The sequence below is a fragment of the Chlamydotis macqueenii genome, chromosome 3 (genome assembly GCF_036417535.1).
Source record: "Chlamydotis macqueenii isolate bChlMac1 chromosome 3, bChlMac1.mat, whole genome shotgun sequence".
Taxonomy (NCBI): Eukaryota; Metazoa; Chordata; class Aves; order Otidiformes; family Otididae; genus Chlamydotis; species Chlamydotis macqueenii.
In genome coordinates, this window is record NC_141558.1 from 56,493,713 (window position 1) to 56,513,931 (window position 20,219).

At 36.6% G+C, this 20,219-nt stretch overlaps 1 protein-coding gene across 12 annotated transcripts in view; it reads right to left on the bottom strand.

The window, feature by feature from the left end:
• Positions 1-20,219, bottom strand: part of TRDN (triadin) — a 232,438-nt gene that overhangs the window by 148,924 nt on the left and 63,295 nt on the right. For all 12 annotated transcript variants that reach the window (XM_086744402.1, XM_086744409.1, XM_086744408.1 and 9 more), the window contains 6 exons: positions 13,157-13,216; positions 10,373-10,432; positions 8,916-8,975; positions 6,264-6,323; positions 4,736-4,921; positions 40-99 (listed from right to left, as the gene is read on the bottom strand). In XM_086744402.1, the coding sequence (XP_086600528.1) occupies positions 40-99; positions 4,736-4,921; positions 6,264-6,323; positions 8,916-8,975; positions 10,373-10,432; positions 13,157-13,216 (486 nt within the window). The remainder of the gene's footprint in view (positions 1-39; positions 100-4,735; positions 4,922-6,263; positions 6,324-8,915; positions 8,976-10,372; positions 10,433-13,156; positions 13,217-20,219) is intronic.

Below are 20,219 nucleotides of genomic sequence, written 5' to 3' on the forward strand. Positions count from 1 at the left end.
AAGAATATTAGAACAGAGTTCAATGATGTAGGAAAGTACCTGGATAAAAATCCCCTTGCGCAAACATGTCAATCACATAGCGACAGAATGCATATTGATCTAACAGAGCAAAAAGGAAAAAAGAGTAATGAAGACAGTAAATTTAAAATTATGTTTCTTTTTAACAGTAAAGATAAAGCTTGGCAGTGCAAAAACACATTTCAGGGACAGTCTTACTTATATATATGGGTATTTTTCCTGGCCTTCAAGTAATTTATATGTTCAGAAAGAGGAAATTTGTTTTCCAGATCTAACTCAAGCTTCCCAGCCAAGGACTTCAGAGCTACCAGGGCCCCAGAGCTACCAGCTTTTCTTCTGGGCTGGCAGGGCGCAGCCTGGGTTTCGGTTTTGGCATATGTCCTGACTCAAGTATTGTGCAAACTGCCTGGCCACAGGTCCCAAAGACTTTTTTCTTATCCTTGAAGATCCGTTTCAAATAGCTGCAGCCAGATAATAGAAAAATTCAATAAAATTTTATATCACAATATTCTGTTAATATTGTTTTAACAGTATAATCAATATGTACATTTAGTGAATGGGAATATAAAGAGAACTCTGTGTACTTACACTCCTGTAGCAATGAGATTTCCACATAATTTTATTGTTTCACTACAGCATTATTTTCCAAACACTAATCTGTACAAATACATATGTGTATATATTAAATCTGGAAACATATATATATTAAAAATATGTTCTTCAAAAATTAAGGCTTCTGAATCTAAATGAAACTCTGATCTCAGAAATGTTGTTTGTCTATTGATTTCTTCTATCCATAAATACAGTTGAAGACCTTAATAAAAATTTCTAACATTAAGAGTGGTGAAGAAAAGTTACCACTCATAACTGAGTGCAAAAGTATTGCAATATTATTGCTGGATTCTCCAGTTGACCATAAAAAAAAAGCACGTTACCCCACTAGACTCTAAGGGACATTAGCTTTGAAAGTTAACATTGATGACTAAATGACAACTCTGGTCACGCGTATTCATCCATCTGTCCTAGACTGTTCTAGCTTCTAGCACAGTTCCTAGGCTTCAGAAGTTACATCTCTTCCTGTCTCCATCTCCTGTTGCATATGCAGACTTTGGAATACTTAAAATTTTTAAAGTAGCATAACTGTTACATTCAAATGCAAAATGATGTTCCGAAGTGTATAACGCTTATTGTACTATTTGTTTTCTTGCATAGTTCACTGGAGAAACAGTATTAGTTTATGATTAGTTGATTTATGTGATTGCTGCTCTCTTATGCTGTCCGCCATATAAGTTCTTGGGTGCTTTAAAGTCGTGATTTCCTATGCAGTTGTAGAACTTAGGAAAGCGTTTACAAGCTCAGCAAATATTCTGTTGTTTCTACTAGTCAATAGGAGCCCATGTGGCTTTTTCCTATTACTGAGATGGTGAGGGTAATACTAGTCAGTATTGTAGAACCTGAGGCAAAATTTTCAGAGGATTTACACAGGGCTGTGGCTATTAAAACTGCTTTAAAAACCTTTAGTGACTATTCATAATAGTTTCTACTTTCATATTTAGGAATTCAAACTTATCATTCTAGTTGGCTCCAGCTTTGGATTCCACGCTCAAGGAATCTAAAGAATTTGGCTGCAATATCTGTCCTAAGTCTATGTGCTAATTTTCTGAAAAAAGTAGAGGCATATGAGTGAGAAAACAAGTATATACAAATCTGCATTCTCATTAAACCCATATAAAGCCATTGAAGTCAGCAAAGTGTTTGCACTGACTTAATGCACTTGCATTGTGAGCCTCAGTGAGTCAGTCTATATTAATAATTAAAACGGACCAATGCCAATCCTTTAGCCCAGAGAGCAGATGGCAGGGCACAGCTCTTGCCCACAAAGATGAATTTTCCTTACCCATCTTGTGCCAAAACAAGTGGTCCTCATCCATTGGGAAGAACCCCTGGACTGTTTTGGGGCATTGTATGGAAGACTACTAGATGGCATAGGACATAACTATGCCAGGGGACACAAGCTGTATGGACGATCAGAGGACAGAGCACAATCCTGGTATGGTTCTGTTTAGGTTAAAATATAGACATAGCCTGAGGGCATAGCAGCTGACACTATTTCATTGACACTAAAATAATTTGGTTTTTAAATGTTGTAATATAGACCAGAATTAAAATAGACTGTGGGTGTTCAGGTTTTTTGTTTTTTTTTTTTGTTTACTTGGTTTGGGTTTTGGGGTTTTTTTTTTTTGTTTGTTTGGTTGGCTTGGATTTTTTTTTTTGTGGAAATGTAACTTGAATAAACTTTTTAAAAAAGCTTTAATCTTGTTTGTGCCTGAGAAGAAAGATTTTGCATTAATATTCTCATAGGATTTCTTTAGTAAATCAACCCCTGAAAACTGGGATTTATAAAAAAAAAATTGAAGGCAGAATATTAAGCTCTGGATAGCAAAAATAGCATTTCTACTGTATGTGAAATAATAACATTCCACTGAAGTTCATGGGAAATTTGCCAATCAGCAAAGATTGAAATCTAAGGAATTTTAAATGAATATTATTTTCCAAATGTCTCTTTATGGCTAAAAATTAATTTTAATTTAAACTCTTCTGTTAAAAAGAATATTTAACCCCATACTTTTCACCTTATAACTCTGTAATAGTGGCACAGATATCCATCCAAGTACTAACAGATCATGTCACAGTTTGGGACTAGATTCTTGTTGATAAAAACAGTCATAGATATTTCTGTCTCATCTGATTTACCCTTGGAGATGACCTATCTTTTAAAATTTTAATTTGAGTAAGGAATGATGCAATAGCAGGGACATAATAATAACCCGTCTATGACTACTGTTGTATTTTTTACATTGTTGCAGAAAAGCTGGCAGACCTACTCCCTGGAGTAAGGAAAAGTAAGGGTTGCAGGATCAGGAAATCTTGGCAAAACCATATGGACTTCAAAATTATGTTCACCTTGGGTCACAGTGGGACTGAAATATAGAACTGAATTTTCTGAGAGTACTCAGCTGGGCAGCAGCCACTCATGGTGGAAAAAAAAAAAAGAAGGAGAGTAGAAAAGGCAGCTTTCACTGGGCGTGTGGAGCCCTATCTCCAGTGACAGGGGTGGCTGAAGAGGTTCCTTCCTTCCTCAGCTCCAGCTGCTTGTTCCCAATTTCACCTGCCACGGTTCAGTGCATGGTCACTGGGGTCACACTCTAAAGCAGACTTACAAAGTGATCTGTTAATGTTTGATGTTAAGATGGATCATTTTGCTAATATTTAACAGTCAAGGGGAGGGGGGGAAACAACAAAAGAATCCCAAACAAACAAAAGCACCACCACCACTCTCTATTGCTGTCTGTAAACTTTGACCCCTACTTACTTAAAATACTTTGCTGTCAGGGAGTAAAGAGCCTCATTTGCACACCAGCACTTTTTGAGAGCCTTATCCTGAACAGCGTGGAGCGGATCCCACTGTGCACTGAAGCTCTGTCAGAGCAAACAAAAACCGAAAGAGATTTGCATCTCCCAAGAGGAGCTGCACAGTGTGCTGAACTTTCCCCTTGGTCACAGCAATCAGCATGAAAGATGCTGCTTTGATTTTATGCCTCAAAGGCTCCAGTATTTCAAGTAAAAACCAAAATTAACTAAATACAAATAAATGTTTAAAAATACTGTTTCAGCACACTATGCATGCCAGAAAGGAAACTATCTCACAAAAACATGTAATTTAGGCAACTCCTAAGGCATCCAGAGCTGATGGCTATGAAATTCTGAGAGAATCAGCCTGGGTAGATTCAGATATCCAGGCAGGGACAGCTGCTTTGATGCTCAGGCATAACGATTTATCTGTGGTTATCAGCTGAAAGGATCAGATAGGTGCACCATGCAAGACTGAGCTGCCTCTATTAATGTCAGAATAATCCTCTGCCTGCAGTGTGGCAGAACTGCCCCAGAGAAACAAGTCCTGCTGCCTTCATTCATACAAAGTTGTACCTAACGCCATGGAATAGCCACAGGGAAATCAGGGAACCAGTCAGTGTAACTTCGGCTTGGAAGAACCCAGGATGGCTCTGAGGAAGAGGAGCATATAGTTAACACCTCTGTGGTGTTGATGCATGCTGATTCTTTGTTTTATCACTTAATTTCTTTCTTTCACCAGGGTAATGGCATCTCTTTCCTTTTTAGGAGAGATTTGGAAGTTGTTCACATCAAATTACTTCAGGCAGGTATATCACTACATCATAAATACCTGACAACATATAATCCTCATATATTCTCTTTCCTCTGCTGCTAATTTCATGACTGTTACAAGAGGACATATGCAGACGTAGAAACAAAACGTAATTCCCAGTAGGTCACTGAACAGCCTGTATTTTCCAAAATAACTTTACTAGCAATGCACTGCTTAATGTCCTACTGAGCAAATCCATGAAGATGCAAGCTTATCTGAAGAGAAATTGGTCCTTGGTAAAGAGGAATTTAAACTAAAACAAACCTTTAGCCATGACAAATGTTTAGAACATTATGGTTATTCAGATTAAACTTTTTTCTTATTCTTGATAGCCTCCTTCTAGTGGTCTTAGATTAATCTGGAATTTATTCGTGCTGTAGTTTTCTTTTTCATGGGTGGAATTTGGTCCTTGCCAGCTTTAACTCCATTCTCTCTGCTGCTTCCCTACTACCTTTTTAAGATCTTCATCTGTTTCCTCCTGGGTTTGTTTACCTTTCTTTTCCGATTTAGTTACAGTCTGAAGAGCTTTCTCCTCCTTAACTTTCGGTTTGGCCTTTATTAGCCCAACTTCTGTTATTTTAGTCTCTGCCTTCTCAGTCATCTTTGCTTCTCCTTTTGCATCCTTCACTTCCTTTTTAACTTTTGCTTCCACTTTGGTGCTCTTTACTTTCTTCTCCTCTGCAGGTAATAAAGAAAAATCTTTCAGTGTCATTCTTTTCCCCCAGAATAATACTTGTGCTGTTACTAATGAGTATTTCTTCATCATTAACACCTTGTTCACATCTGATGAAAGCTATAATGCCCCAGAACAAGACAGACTTAACAGAAATACGAGATGCAAGTATGTTTTATCTTCAGCCCTGTACCAAGTACTTGGCTGATATAGGCTATGGCAAATAATAGTCAATGTTTGTAATGACAATATGTTAGCTTTTATGGTATAAACTAGGGAGATAAATGTTGGTCATGAAGAAACAAGTATGGAAGGTACTTCCAGGCTAAATCTGAGTAACTTTAGACTTCAGAGATCAGAGCTAAACTCCCTGGTAAGCTGTGTAATTGATTTAAAGTGTGGATATTTGTAAGTGTTGCTTTTATGCACTGATTTTAGGTCTCTGCCCAAGAAGCTTTGTGTTCTTGAGTCTCCCTCTACACTGATTTCCTGGACTGAAAGACTAGTCTGAGACAGGCCAACTCATGATGTATCCTGCAGCAGAGTGGGAAGGTTTCCAAGCAGATTACTGAATTGTAAATATGAATGGCTGAAGCTACACAGAGGTTGGCGAGACCAGAAGTATTCCTACTGCTCATACGTATCAGCAACTTTTTCTCATCTGAGACATGGCTGCTGACAATATGTGTGTTTCTGATTCACTTCAGAGGAAAATCCAACAGTAGTTTAAAATTCCACTGAATATGGCTTAAACTAATCTGTTTAGTGTGATGTTCAACATTTCTGTTTTATTCATAGTTCTGAAGGTCTCCATCCTTGAGGCAAGACTTGAATGCTAAAAAATCTATGTCTTCTGTAAGACTTGGGACTTCTATTTCTATTAAGCCACTGAGCTGACTAGACTGATTTTATCAAATGTAAATGGAATAGTTCTACCTATTCTAAATCAGAATACAGATATTTTAATAAGGGACATTTTCTACTTTCAGACAAAGCCACAGCATGACCAAATATTTTGCTGGCTAATGAAGAAAGAATTTCCTTAATTAGTTATAATGAAAATGTATATGTCAAATCGCTTATGGATAGGCTTAATTCTTTTTCAGGGAAACAGTGCTTCATACCTTTAATTATCATCTTTGAAATTCCAATATATTTTAAAAGAGAACATGAGTAGAACCAACCCCTGGATGTTCTAAAGGCATTTTAATTCAAATTGTAGTTTAATTTCATTATGGTATCATGTAGCTGATTTTTCATATGCACTGTATTCTCTGCTCCAATAAAATAATGTTTACAAATTTTAATATAAATTCTGGTAAAAGTGTAGTATAAATAAATAAATACCTTTGGGAGGAGGTTTCTTTTCAGCTTTTTCATGTCTTTCAGGCTTGTCTTTTTGAATTACTAGAAATGAGTACAATGGTATATTAGGAAAAAGAAACAACAGAGAATGAGAAAATACTGCTGAAACACAACATCCCTGGAAGTTTCACATTTCTTCATTATTCCTGTTTTTCAGTTTACAAAAATCTTGCTTCTTTTTCTCAGGTTTACACGCTGGGGTAAAAAGCTTCAAAATACCCCTTGAGACTCACCTAACCAGAAGGCAAGATGGTCACACAGATCTGAAGCTTTGTAGGGAATGTTTATACTGCATATTCCAGATTATGCAAACTTGCTCTGCTCAAGCTCTGAGCAGACACAGGCCTGATCTCCTTGCGTTCCAGCCAACAGGAAAGCCATGCAGCCACATTCATCTTACAGAAAGGTTTGTTTGGGTTTTTTTTAGCTTGGGCTCACTGTCACACAAACACAGCCACAAGCCTGGTGCTCACTTCAGAGCCCAGCTTGAGTGAGTTCACGTCTGCACAGGATACACTGTGTAAACACACACATTGCTGTGTCCCCAAAAGCCTGTCAAAATTTTGTGTGGAAACCTCTATCTTTCCTCTCTTTGTTGCCATCCAGACATATTGCCAGAACAAAACAGCCTTGTAGAGTTAATTATACTTCTTTCAAGTGATAACTACATAATAGCAACATCCTCTCTAACTGAATTCCAATCTGGAAATGCTGCCTATATGAGCCATGATTGATATCTAGACTTGTTTTTTTTTTTTAAAAGATAGCTATTTCTTAGATGACATGTTTAAATAGCATTCATATCACTGAAGCTTTCTGGAGCTTTTGACAGGGGCTGAAGAAGGACCCTAAGTCTTTTTATTGAGTGTGGAGAAAATCTCCTGACTGTGGAGTAAGTAGCCACCTGATTTTCAGTTGGTCTCTTCTCTGAAGTTACCCTGAACCTCAGCATCCTCGTTTCCTAGGGACTGCAAGTGGTTGAAACGGCCCCTCAGCACTGCTGGGAGCTGACACAGTTTATAGCAGACCCCAGACAAAATGGAGGTGAGCCTGGCAATGGATAGCTCAGCACATTGCCAGCATAAATGTCCCTTAGGAAGTGCTGAGGGCAACGAGTGGCCTAGTCCACTGAGTCCACTCACAGGAACTCACATGGCATGGAAACTATTCAAGAGAGGGTAGCATGTCTGTATGTCACACCACAGCAGCAAATCTCCCTAGCTACAAAGTGCCAAATTCTTCACAAAATTTTCCAGTCAGTGACTGAAGTCATGGCTGCTATTAAACACATTAAAGCTCTGAGTGATTATTTGGTTAGCTAGCTGAAGATAAATGCGTAAAAAGGCTGGCTGCTCATTCGGAATATCTCAGTGATTCTTGAATGTTATTTGCTTTCCAAATCTATACAGATACCACGGGGATTTATTTTCTCTGGATTACTTCAATGTGATTTCACTTTATTAAAAAAATCCTACACTTTCATGTTGCTCACTGAAAGCAGAAAAAATGGGCAAATATCCCTTTTAAAGGGAGTCTAGACAACGGCTACATTTCAGTCTTTCAAGGCTTTAAGTCTTCATTCCACTTTTTCTCTTTCTTCACTCCTACTTTCTGTTTTACATTTCTCCTTGGAGTAAGGTTGAGTCCAATAAATACTGATTTGTACATTTGAGTCTATATTGTCTGAACAGACTCTAATTAAACCTAATTAATTAATGGGTCCCATCATCATCAGATTAATCTAAATGCCGTAACAGACTGATATTAAGATACATTGCGTAAGGATTTTTTCAAGAGTTACCTAAGTAAAAGTAAGAAGAGACAAAGACTGAAACCTAACTTCATTATAGAAATATCTAGCTTCCAGCTTCCAAAAACCATATTAAAAAAAAAAAAGAGAAAACTTCACAGCAAAAACATTCAAAGGCCAAACAGTAATAAATGTTAATCTTAAAAAAAAATAGCATAACAGGGCAAGTTGATTGGATTTTTAAATCCCCTTGTCCAAGTCATGGTAAAAGATGGAATTACAAGTTACAAGAATACTGAAAATCATCTCTCATACATGATATTCCTTGGGAATATATATGATAATTAGTAGATATGTAAATATTAACCAAAGCTACTTTTGCCACGGAGGATAGTATAACCATGTATTGAAATGAAAATGCTATTGCAAAAAATTAAAGTCAAGAAAATGAAAATCTATTTTTTGTTATGATGGAAGATCCAGACTGAGAGTTAGTAAACACTTGTTCATCAGGTCTGCACCAGATTGAAAACTGATACACAAGAGAAAGTCTTCTTTGCAGGCAAATTATTGAATCTCATTGTGGAGGAAAAGACATCAACGAATGGAAATATAACAGTCATAGGCTTACTTCTTTAGCTACACAAGAATGATTTATAATTACCTCTGTGCACCAAAAAGAGAACTAAGCAAGAAATATGTGCTGAGTGAGACTTCACTCAGGGTCTGATCAAGATCTGCTCAAGCAATAGTGAGAGCACCCAAAAATGTACAGCATGGACTGTAAGAGCTTTATACTTTAAATACTCATCTCCACACTCTCCCAAACTATATAAGCACTAAAAATCTAAAACTGTACAATATCTAGTACTAATCTGTGTTACCTTTAGAAGGTGCTTTCTTTTCATGTTTTTCTGGCTTTTCAGGTTTCTCTTTGTGAATAGCTAGAAATAAACAACAACAACATTAATGGTTATTAAAAAATTATAAATGTTGAATTTTACATGAGAAAAAGGAGAAAAAACATCAAGAAGCACAACTAGACATCATGGCTATCCATGCAAAGAACCAGAAAGATTGATTCAGCTGCTGCTGTCTGCTGTTGATGCCAAACCACATAATTTGAACTTTGAAAAACTCATCTACCATCCCCGAGGTCTCTGCTATCAACTACGGGAGGAATGAATCCCATAAAAGAAGTTAGTCAAGAAGAGTCATGCTTATTTATGGTGTTTACTGGTTAATTTTGTTCATTTTGTTTATACTGTTATTTATTAGTTTATTTTGTTTTATTGTTATTTTTGAGCTTTCTTGTTTATTACTTTGGTTTATTTCTGAAGGGTTTACTGAACTCCACATAAAAACAAACAGTTTTTCCAGCTATGAATGATTAAACACTATAATTAATTACAAATCTAATTGCAATGACATTATAACTAATGCTCTTTGGGGCTTTTTGTTTGCTTTTAATTTCCACTTTACAAATTGAAATAAAGTATACCATAGTGACTAGATTTCTGGTTCAGGTTTCAGAGTACACCTGAGTTGTGCGATAGTCACTGAGTGGTGGGTAGTCTGGAATATTCTCCTATGTGGGATCTGTTTTTTTAATTTTTTGCAATTAATGTTTACATAGTAACTTGTCCACGCGTGTGCAGAACCAGAATTTGTGTGCGTTCGCATCCCCTGAGGTACCCTAGAGGGACCAGGTGTATGAAAATACTTAGCTGCTTATTTGACTCTGGCATATGAAGTTATACTAAGAACACAAAAATGTATGCACGAGCATTGCTATGTACTCTCCAGCCTTGTGTTGGTGTTTCAAAAGGAAGTGGGAATTGTGGAAGACAAAGCAGTGCTAGATACCTGTTTATTGCAAGTAACTACTTAAAGTATTAGTCCTGCCCTATTTAATGCCTATGCAACAGCCCTACTAAGTATTGTATCTAAAATGCTTTTTTTTTTTTCAGATGGCCTGCCTCATTACTTTTGTTCCCAGGTTGTCAGGTGTTTTTTCCTGGATGACTATACTCTCTTAGCAACCATACTTGTTGTGAGTGTTGGAAATAGTCAGAGCTGACCGGGAGATTATACTAATCCAGAGTATAAAATATATTATCTCCTTTCCCTAGAAAAAAAAAAAAAACAACAAACATGCAGAAGGAATACAAAATTCAACTCAGTCTGTACGTCTGCAAACCTTTATATGACCTCATGATTTTTATTCATAAAGTTCTACAATATTTTTCCCTATCAAAAGGATACACAAATGGAAATTGAGTAGATAGTTAGTTCTGGGGTATCTCAAAGTGTAAAACAAGTCCTGACATTAAATCATTACCTGCATGCCTTTCCTTTTTTGCAGGTTTTTCTTGTCTTTCTGGTTTGTCTTTGTGTGCCACTAGGAAAGAATAAATGTATTAATATATATTTAAAAAAATATGGAAAAACTTAAGAATCAAAAATAATTCTACTAAGATAAGCCTTAGAAAACAAAATGGCAAATTGTGGTACTCCTGAGTTACCCTGTGCATATCCGCACAGCATACATCATACCACATGGGTGTGAGCAGACAACGTGGCTAACAAGTTGCTACTTACCACCCAGGCGATGGTAAAGTCTCATTTGTTTACTACAGTAACACCATTCTTTGCAATTGTCTGTCCATTCCTGAAGAGAGATTTTCAGAAAACTGTCAAGGCCTAAGGCAGAGCTCACAGTAAATGCTGCTGCCTGCACTAGAAAGAGGATCTCACCTGGACCACCCCATACTCAGTCTGGCAGAGGCTTGTAAAAACCCTGGAATCAATCCTGGAGCGTAAGAGCATCACATGTACAAATGACACGTCTGCAACTTGCCAGTTGGCTTGAAATGGATAACCAGTAATGGATATGGATAGCTGGTAATGGATACGGAGAGCTAGTAATGGATACTAGCTGAGATCAGTCCTTGGCAATGACGTTCTCAGAGCCAGAATTCAATAACCAGCATGTGTAAAGTAAAAACTAACATTATGACAGTGGAAACTTGTATTATGCTGTCCACTCATTCATATAACATTTTCCACTCACTTTTCTAAGGATTTCACACAGTAATTTTCCAGACAATGAGAAATAAACATGTGGATTTTGGAGCACTTCAGAAAAAACAGCTGTGAAATGGCGAGCTATCTTTAACCTTAACTCCTGTGGAGATTTCATTCTAGCTTAGTAAAACTCCTTTTGTCAAACATGAGAAAACACGAAAGTTCTTTTACAGTACCATGAATTCCATATCTAATGGGAAGCAAAAGAAGAAGGGTAGGGAATATTCAGGCTCTCACATTTTTGTAGCAATGTAGTGAGGAAACACATGAGAATGAGTTCCTGATGTAGCTGACTGAGTCACTTCTAAGTGGCTGAGACACTTATAATTGTTCTCTTTGTCATTAGATAACTTTGGTAAACTTCAGCACAGAAGTTGATTTTAAATTAGAATAGGATGTTATTTACTCTCTCTGTTATCTAAATCTTGAAAAGGGAATATGTTTAAAGTAGAAAATAAGCAGTAAAAATACAGAGATGCAGTGAAACTTGGGAGTCTCCCAGTCACATTACAATGAAACGGGCCTTAGAACTACTTAGTACTTCATAGACTACGTTTATTTAGACTATGTATAAGACTACTTATAACCATAGTCATAATTTAAAAATATAATATACAGCCTGAAAGTAATTTTTCTTAGTACTGTGAATACAGAGAACCTCTATCTGCAGTAGAGTCTTACTAGTAATTGTAGCAATAGTTCACAAAACTAAGTAATACATTGACTTTAAGATAAAATATAGCTAGCAGTAGTGTCAGGTAGACAAAATATTAGTGGGAGTTATGACAACTTAAGGTAGTATAGTAGTTGTTATTCTTCATTGGCTAAGATTGTTTGGGATCAATTTTTCCTGTTCTAAGAAACTTTAAAAAATAATAAATATTGTTCTCCTATTAAATCAAATCAAAGAGTTTTGCATGTTTTCCACAAAATAAGAGAAGTCTTAATGACACATTCATGTTTTAATATGGGACATTTTTGTCTTTGCTCTGTCATTTTTCCAAATCTCAGAAAAAATTTCTCTTGTTACCACCATCCAATTTTCTAGTAATAAATATTCATTCCAACAGAAACTTGAACTTAGGCGCCTGCCATTAACCTCTAGAGTCAGTCTTGCTAACTCAATGTATTTTGAATTATTTATATAAAATGGAAAAGCTCCAATCAGAGATCATTAGAAAGGCCTAGTCAAGTATAGATTTCAGGAAGATGCACATTCACTTGGTTTGTGAGACTTGTGTTCTTCCTCTGAAATAAATCAACCATGGCTGGATATTGGGTCTTCCCCTTTTTAAGGTGATTTATTATGACCACTGGCCTATTTCTTTTGTAGAATAAGTTTCTTCCTCCCATCTGAGACTTCATTAATCACATTTTTATGTAAGAGACATTTTCTCAGAAGGCTTAAAGTGTTTCGACAAGTAGATATATTTCAACAAAGTTCTGTTTTGCCAAAAAATCCTTCACAAGAGCCAAACTATGGTGGCAGAACTAACTCATGAGTCGTGAGTGGAGAGGAAGTGGTATCCTTATTCTGACTCTTTCAACAGGCAGATCTGTAATTTGGTGGCATACACCACCAGCAAATTAGTAAATCCTTTCTAACACCTTCTCCCCAAAGCCTCTGAAATGAGTCTGGGGAAATTATTTTTTCTAAGGCAAGTGTCTGAAGCAGAATTCCTCCAGGGACTGTGTTCTTTGTGTTTTAAGTTATTCATAACATTTTGCTCAGAAGTATTCCCAAAGACAAATATTATGCTTGGGTTTATTCACGAGGAACAAAAAATGCACCTATTTATGCTCTGGACATCTATTAGATAAGTTAATAATACAGTAAGAACTTATTCATTAATCTCTGAATATAATTTTAGCCTTTCTGCATAGTGATGGAATCAGAAGGCTTTTAAAATCATCACTCTCCTTCCAACTGGCTTTCACAACACCTTCTCCACCTACAAGAAAAGTCTAAGAGTCAATGGATTATACCGTTTGGAAGCACTGGTAAAAAGACGGAGAACATCAGATGCTGAATACATACCCTTCAGGGGTTCCTTCCTCTCAATTTTTTCTTGTTTTTCAGGTTTGTCTCTGTGAATTACTAGAAAGAATTAAAAAATCCACAATAAATCTGTAATCTGGAGGTATTATGTATACTTATTATTTCATCAAAGAGATTGAGGAAAAATATTTGTAAAATCTAAAATAGATTTTAGCTCTGAGTCACAGGTACTAGATGATCTATAGACCTTCTTAATGTTAATATTTAATTCCAGGTCCAAGAGAAATATTTTTCCTTGAATAAGCCTTCAGATTTTATACCATATTTTTGCAACATAAGTGATTATTCAGCAACCTTAATCTAATCTGTGTGATCTCTTTTGGTCCCATTACACGGGCACCCTGACTCTTATTTCTGACAGAGATTATTTTCAGTGCTTGACAGCACTGCTTTCTATTCTTAACAAAAAAAATGACTAGCATATTGCTTTCCATGCTATTTTTTCTTATTTTTAGCTGTTACTTCAGCCACAGGATGGATTAACAAGAAAACATCTCTTTGAATCAGAGCATAACTTCAGGAAGAGCAGCTGTTCAAAAGACAACCAACTATATGTCCTGCTAGAAGCAGGCAAACATGAATCCTTATGGACTCTATTGTCCACCTAACTTTCAGACCATGTTTTTGTATATGGCCATATTCCACATCCTAATGATTGAGATAGATTGACAAAAATGTTCCTTGTCGACCTCTACAACTGAAAGGCCAGCATTTTGCAATTTCAGGGAAAAATATTTTATTTGAAATACTCAAGTTTCTGCCAACGAGTAAACCACAGAAAACACAACTCTAATTAGAAAACAACTGAGCTCTACGCACAAACACAGCAATATTTTTTTGCATACATTTTTTTCACTAGCTTTGCAGCAAATGTAATTTCACAGAGGTGCAAGCATATTTTTTGTTGGTTAAATATTTCATAATTAAAAATAGGTCCATGTCATTAAGAAAAATAATTCCAAACATTCAGTAATTTAATTACATCTTGCATGTGTTTGCATTATCCAAACACATTTCGAGTCATAATAGGTAAGTTATTGTTGATAACAATTAGCAGTACAGTGGAAAGAGATTGAAGGGAGACTTTTCAAAGCCTTTGAGGAATGTGGACAGTCAATTTACACTAAGGAAAAACAGGCTGTGAAGAACACAGTGGCAGCAGCAGCAATGTATTGTTGCATGAATTACAGGCTGTAACTCATTTAATTGCTTTAGGACATCTAGCAGCACACCAAGGAAAAGGAATCTTTTCCCTCCCTATATCGTGTAGAACTTAGACTGAATATTTTTACAGAAACTGTAGCATGCTTTTACATCTTACGTATGTATTAGTAGGTACTATCTCTGCACAAAACACTTTCAGCCAGTGTGTTGTCAGTTTTGGATGAGGCAATAGTACAGTTTTGCAAACAATAGCTCTGTGATTGTCAACGGCAGTGAAATGTGAGCTTCTGCACATCAGACAAAAGTCCTTGTAGTATCTACGCCAAAAAAGTATAGCTGAACTCTGCAGGGCAGACTGGCAACCATAAAGTGTGTTTTTAGCCATAGAACATCTTACTTGCGTTAGGGAGACTGTTGTGGTCTTTTCTTTATTATTTATTCTATTTTCTCCATAGCGTTTCCCTATTTCACGCTTTTGAAAAAAAAACCAAAAAATGAGCCTTGCATGATACTAACTGAATTGAGTGTTAGCAGACCTTGAAGTGGACATGAAAAAACTAATTTAAGACTCCTTCACATTAGCAAAATGGTATAAAGGGCTAAAATACAAGGAAATATTAATATCTGCATGGACTCCAAACTAAAAACACGGAGAAGGGATCAGTCGACTCCTTACTGAGAAATAAAAGTAACTTGATATATCTGGGCAGGGAGCCTGGAATGTGGATAAGCAGAGACCAGGCTGGCACAAGCGTAAGCTGTTTTTCTCTTCCCAACGATAGGCTGAAGGCCATCTCTGGTTAGCCCAAGAGCCCTGTCCTGTGTGTTGATGTTCGTCTAGCCTCAGAGCTTGCTAAACTCAGATTGTAATATTTACCACTACCTCTTATGGACACCATCAGAGCTGTGACTTTTGGGTAGAACCTTATCCAGGGAGGGCAGGTGTTGCTAAAAATTAAAGGGTTCATGTTTCAGGGCTGTGATGAGTGGCCGTTTTTGACTCTGCAATCACAGTGCAGCAGAGACACCAAAGTCCACAAAAACTTTTGATCTGAAAAACTTAAATATGATTTTTCTTTTGCATATTAACTCTATTTTTTCCCCTGAAATATTTTCATGTTCAGCTTCATATGTAGTCCTAAAAACTCTGTCATAGGAAATAATGCACTGTCTACAGATCTTTTCCAGATTTAGTCACTCGAGTATCTATTTCCTTGTAAAGGGCTTAACACATGCCCTTTTTCAAGCCCACAGAACTTAGGTGCGAGCATTAGGTTTTAGGAAGAAGCCAAGCTGGCTGTACTGCCATGTTTCTGTGAAACAAACTAGAGTTAATAAGATTTTATTTTTTTGCATATAAAAAACAAAGAGAAAGCACATAAAAAATGTTTTTAAGGCTGCAAAGCCAAGCACTCTTCAGCTGAAAAATGCTGGAACTAAAACCACTCATTCAACTTTAATTCAACCATTTTATTTGCTTTATGACACACTTTGAAATTAAAAGATCACCTCTTTTCTTTCTTTAATAGGATGCTGGATTCATTCACTAAACATAAGAATAATAACTGAAACTACTTTTATGACAATTGTGTAAGCTAAAATTTTCCCACAACTTAAAGAAATTTTCTTGGACTTCTCTGCAAATACCAAAAAAGCATAAACTCATATTGAACCATTATTAGCATTGGAAAAAATATATCACCCCAACCTAATTTTCACTAACCTAGATTTTGGAAATTGCTGAAACATTTTTAAATGACTTTGAATGAAAATTCAGCCTGAGGCAAAAAGATGAGCATGAAAAATTTCATCCTCAATGAGTGGAGTGTGGTAAATTTATAAATAATCTAAAATAGGAGCGTATAATGAAAAATTTTAAGGTAATTTAACAATGTATTCCAAACTTCAAAATACAAGAATATTACTATCTACTTAATATAAAATTAAAAACAAAAAGCACAGCAGATATGTGAGACATTTTTCCAAATTTCAGTCATCTAATAATATATTTGATTTTTCTTCATTAAAGTGCTTGAGGCAGAGACATTCCCCACCCCAAAAAAGCAAGTGCAAAAAGAAGAGATGTACTAAGGAGGCAGTAATTCTGTACCTTAGGGAAATAAAAATAGTTTCCAGCTGAGTAAGTCTTAAGTCTGCTGCTTAGTATAAAGCTAGGTGATGAGTGCATTAAGCATGAAGCAGAGATTGCTTGCTCCAGCTAACTGACTAAGTGCTTGTCTACAGAGCAACACTCAGGAAAGTTAAGATAAATGAACTAATACAATGAAGTTAGAGTGTGTTAGTCAGAGAGCATTAAATCTCTGTGTAGATGCTCTTATTCAGAAGTAAAGTAACCTTAGATGGCTATAACTTAATTCTTCATGAAGGAACATTAAAAAAAAAAAAAAAAAGCAAAAGCAAACAGCTTGATCTGGAGAGAGGCACAGGCTTCCAAGTCCAAAACAATAATCTAAGGACATCCCAGCAATTAATGAACTGTAGAGGCATCTGCAATTATTACAAATCACCTCAGTTATCTGTGAAGGGGAAGAGGCTCGCCTCTGAGTTTGTCCAAATCTTCCCCAACCGGCACCAGACATGCACACACTGCTTACTGCAGCGCCTTACCCTGTGCTGGATTTAGCCCTTCAACACCAAATGTAAATGCATATATAAGAGGGAGACAGTGTCTCATGAGTTACATGTTTATACAATTTAAAATTAAATTTAATTGCAGCAGTCAGACAGTGTTACATTCATCTGAACTGAGATTTAGATTTGACAGCTACTGGTGGAAGTCAAACTGCCCATAGCATTGGCTTCACCCTGGGCTGCTGTGAGCCCATGCAGCTAAATAAATACTTGAGAGCTGTACTTGAGCCACTATAGCTACATCACTGTCTGTACCATGTCACCTAGTTTAAAGCTAGCTCATACCATACCTCCAGAAATCAAGGTAGAAAATCCCTGTGTAAAAAACATAAATAGCATTTAACTTGCTTATTTTGTCAACTTACATGGGTTTCTAGTACACTGTGGACTTGTATGGCCCAGCTCCATTTATCTACTACAGCTCTATTTATCTACGTAGCTGTCTCAAATACTTTATCTTTCAGCTACCACAAATTAAATTATGGGGACACATTATATTTGTCTATATAATTTCATAATTTATGCATATGCTAAAGCACAGACAGCTTTATTCTGTGATGTTTAATACTTGCATTATCAGTAGAGCCCTATTAATAAGTTGATAGTGGTGGGAGGGACAGATATGTGGTACGCATAGTAAACAAAATAGTTTCGAAGGGCCTGAAATTGATTTGTCAAATCAGGCTGAATCCAGAGATACTTTCTGCAAAAAAGAAAACCAGAGAGGTTAGTGCTAATTCAGAGGCACATGAGCATCTGTCCTATAACACTGTAATTTAATGTGTGGCTGTCAGAGGTAGCATTTCACCATCCCATTGTCTTATTCCATCCCTCACTCCAACAACAATGTATTAGTGAAGAGTATTTGAGAGAAGCCACATAGTAAATGAGCCTTTTCCTACATCTTTTTGGTGCCTGTTGTAGTAAGAGATACTCCCCAGAAACACAGGTCAATTCATTTCACTGCTAATATCAGTTTTCCATAAAAATCAGAAATCATCAGTCCATTTGGATTATCATTGGTCCTTCCATTACACTGTATACTTACAGATACTTTTACCTCAATATATTTTATTATTGTTCTTCCCTGTTGCCAGAGCATTGCATAGTTACTTCTTATTCAGTGATAATAATGGCAATAACAATTATAACATCTACTTAAACAGCCTTTGGCAGCAGCTCTAGAGCCTTGCAAAGTCTGTGTATGTTGCAAAATGACAAACTCACACGACAACTGCCCTGGGCTGAGCCAACCCCATCCCTCAGCCTCTTGCCTCAGGGCAACTGCTCCAGCCCTGGCCATTGCAGTGGCCCCACGCTGAACTCATCTCAGTTTATGGATGACTTTCCTGAACTGGGAGGCCCAGAACTGGACACAGTGTCTAGATGTGGTCTCATGAGAGCTGAGTACAGGGGGATAATTAATCCCTTACCTCTACTGACTGGCCAAGCTCCTGCTTATACAGCCCAGGGTTCTGTTGGCCTGTGTAAAAGTACTAATATATCAAATACCAAATTGGAAAGATCCTATTTTGTAGTGGATTTGTGCTTCTGTGTACACTTAGTCATGAAATAATCTAATTTCAGTGCTCTTAATCATGAGCAAATGCTTTGTTGAACCATTTCCTAGGGTATTTGTTCTTTTCAGGATTAAATTCCCTAAGTAAAATAATTGAAATGGACTTTATTACTAGAGGTTTATAAAAATATTTAATTAAAAGCAAATTTTAGGGTACAAATTTCCCTGGATCTTCATACTGTAAGAATCTTTCTTACAATTTTAGCCACTTCCATCTGGAAGTTCCATTCATTGTATCTGTTCCTGATATTTCAAGACAATCTGTTCAAAATGAAGCTTGCAGATGGAACTCCCTTGTAAATCTTGAGACTTGCATTCAGGGGGTTTGACTATTCAAAAATACACTTTAAATTATTTTTAAAACTCTAGCCTTCCTATATTTTTGTGTGGGGGACTGAAATTTGTTTTGAGTGTTTGCTTCTATTTCAAACATTCAGTTTACCTCTAGATTTTTCCTATTAAAAACAATGAAAGATTGCATTTGCACATGCTTCCTGGAGGTACTTTAGAAGGTAACAGTAAAACTCCCTAAAGATTCATGCCTTTATCATTCTCTAGCTTAAGGTCAGACAGAATGTTTTCTTGTAATTGTTCCATCTGCATACAAGGTGCCTTTTTGTGACTAAATATGAACATGAAACATATATATTAAAAATATTTCTCCTATGCTCAGTAAGTGATTGTGTAATTAAATACTGCACTATCAGGCATATGCATAAAGGGACTTAACTAATGACACCTGAATGCTTTTTTCCTGGCATCTTGTAACTTCTTAGTAATCATTTCTGCACCGTTAATGTTCTTCTGTGTAAAGCAATGCACTTTTGTATAGATGAGATGGTACACAAGAGGCTGTTTTGGTCAAGGCTGCAACTTCTTTTGTGTTGTTAGAATACTGTGCTTGGAAAGATCTTAACTGGGATCCCTTGCTAATGGATCAGAGTTCGTTACTGCCTGGCTAGCTTGCTGATATCCTAAAAAATTCATTTTCATACAACATGATTTATTAAGTAGTTGGGAAGCAGTTCTAGGCACTCCAGATGACCCTGATTAGCACAGAACTGGAAAGCTAGCACTAGAAGTGTAAAATGCTATAAAAATATATAAAGAATATATATAGAAATGAACATAATTGTGTGAGGGAGTGTGTATGTACACACACACTATTTTTAATAAGCAACCCTCTTGCTTCCTCTTGCCATTAGAGAGAGATGCTCATCAAATTTTATGTGGCCTAACCTTTGCAGGGGAGGCTTTCTTAGGCAAAAATCTGCAAATATCTCAGGAAACTTTTTTGTTTACACGAACTCTGAAAACCAATCCAAACCAGTTCCTCTGTGGATTTTTGGAAAGTGCCAGTTAGAGGAGATTAAACACTCTGAAAAAGAGTAGGTTCTTAAAATGGAGGCTTTTCTTATCTCTGATACACACCTGGCTCACTGTTAACTACGACTTCCGAACTTGGATGGCACCCACTGGCCTATAAATTTGCTTTCTTCCTTGCCCAGCACACTGCATGCTTTTTGCACCAGAGGAAGTTCATCAGCACTCTACTTTCGTGCAACTTTGCTACAAAATATTCCTGGATAAGTTTAGGCAGGAGAATCTTATTATGAATGTGCATTTGCAATCCAGCCACACAAACAT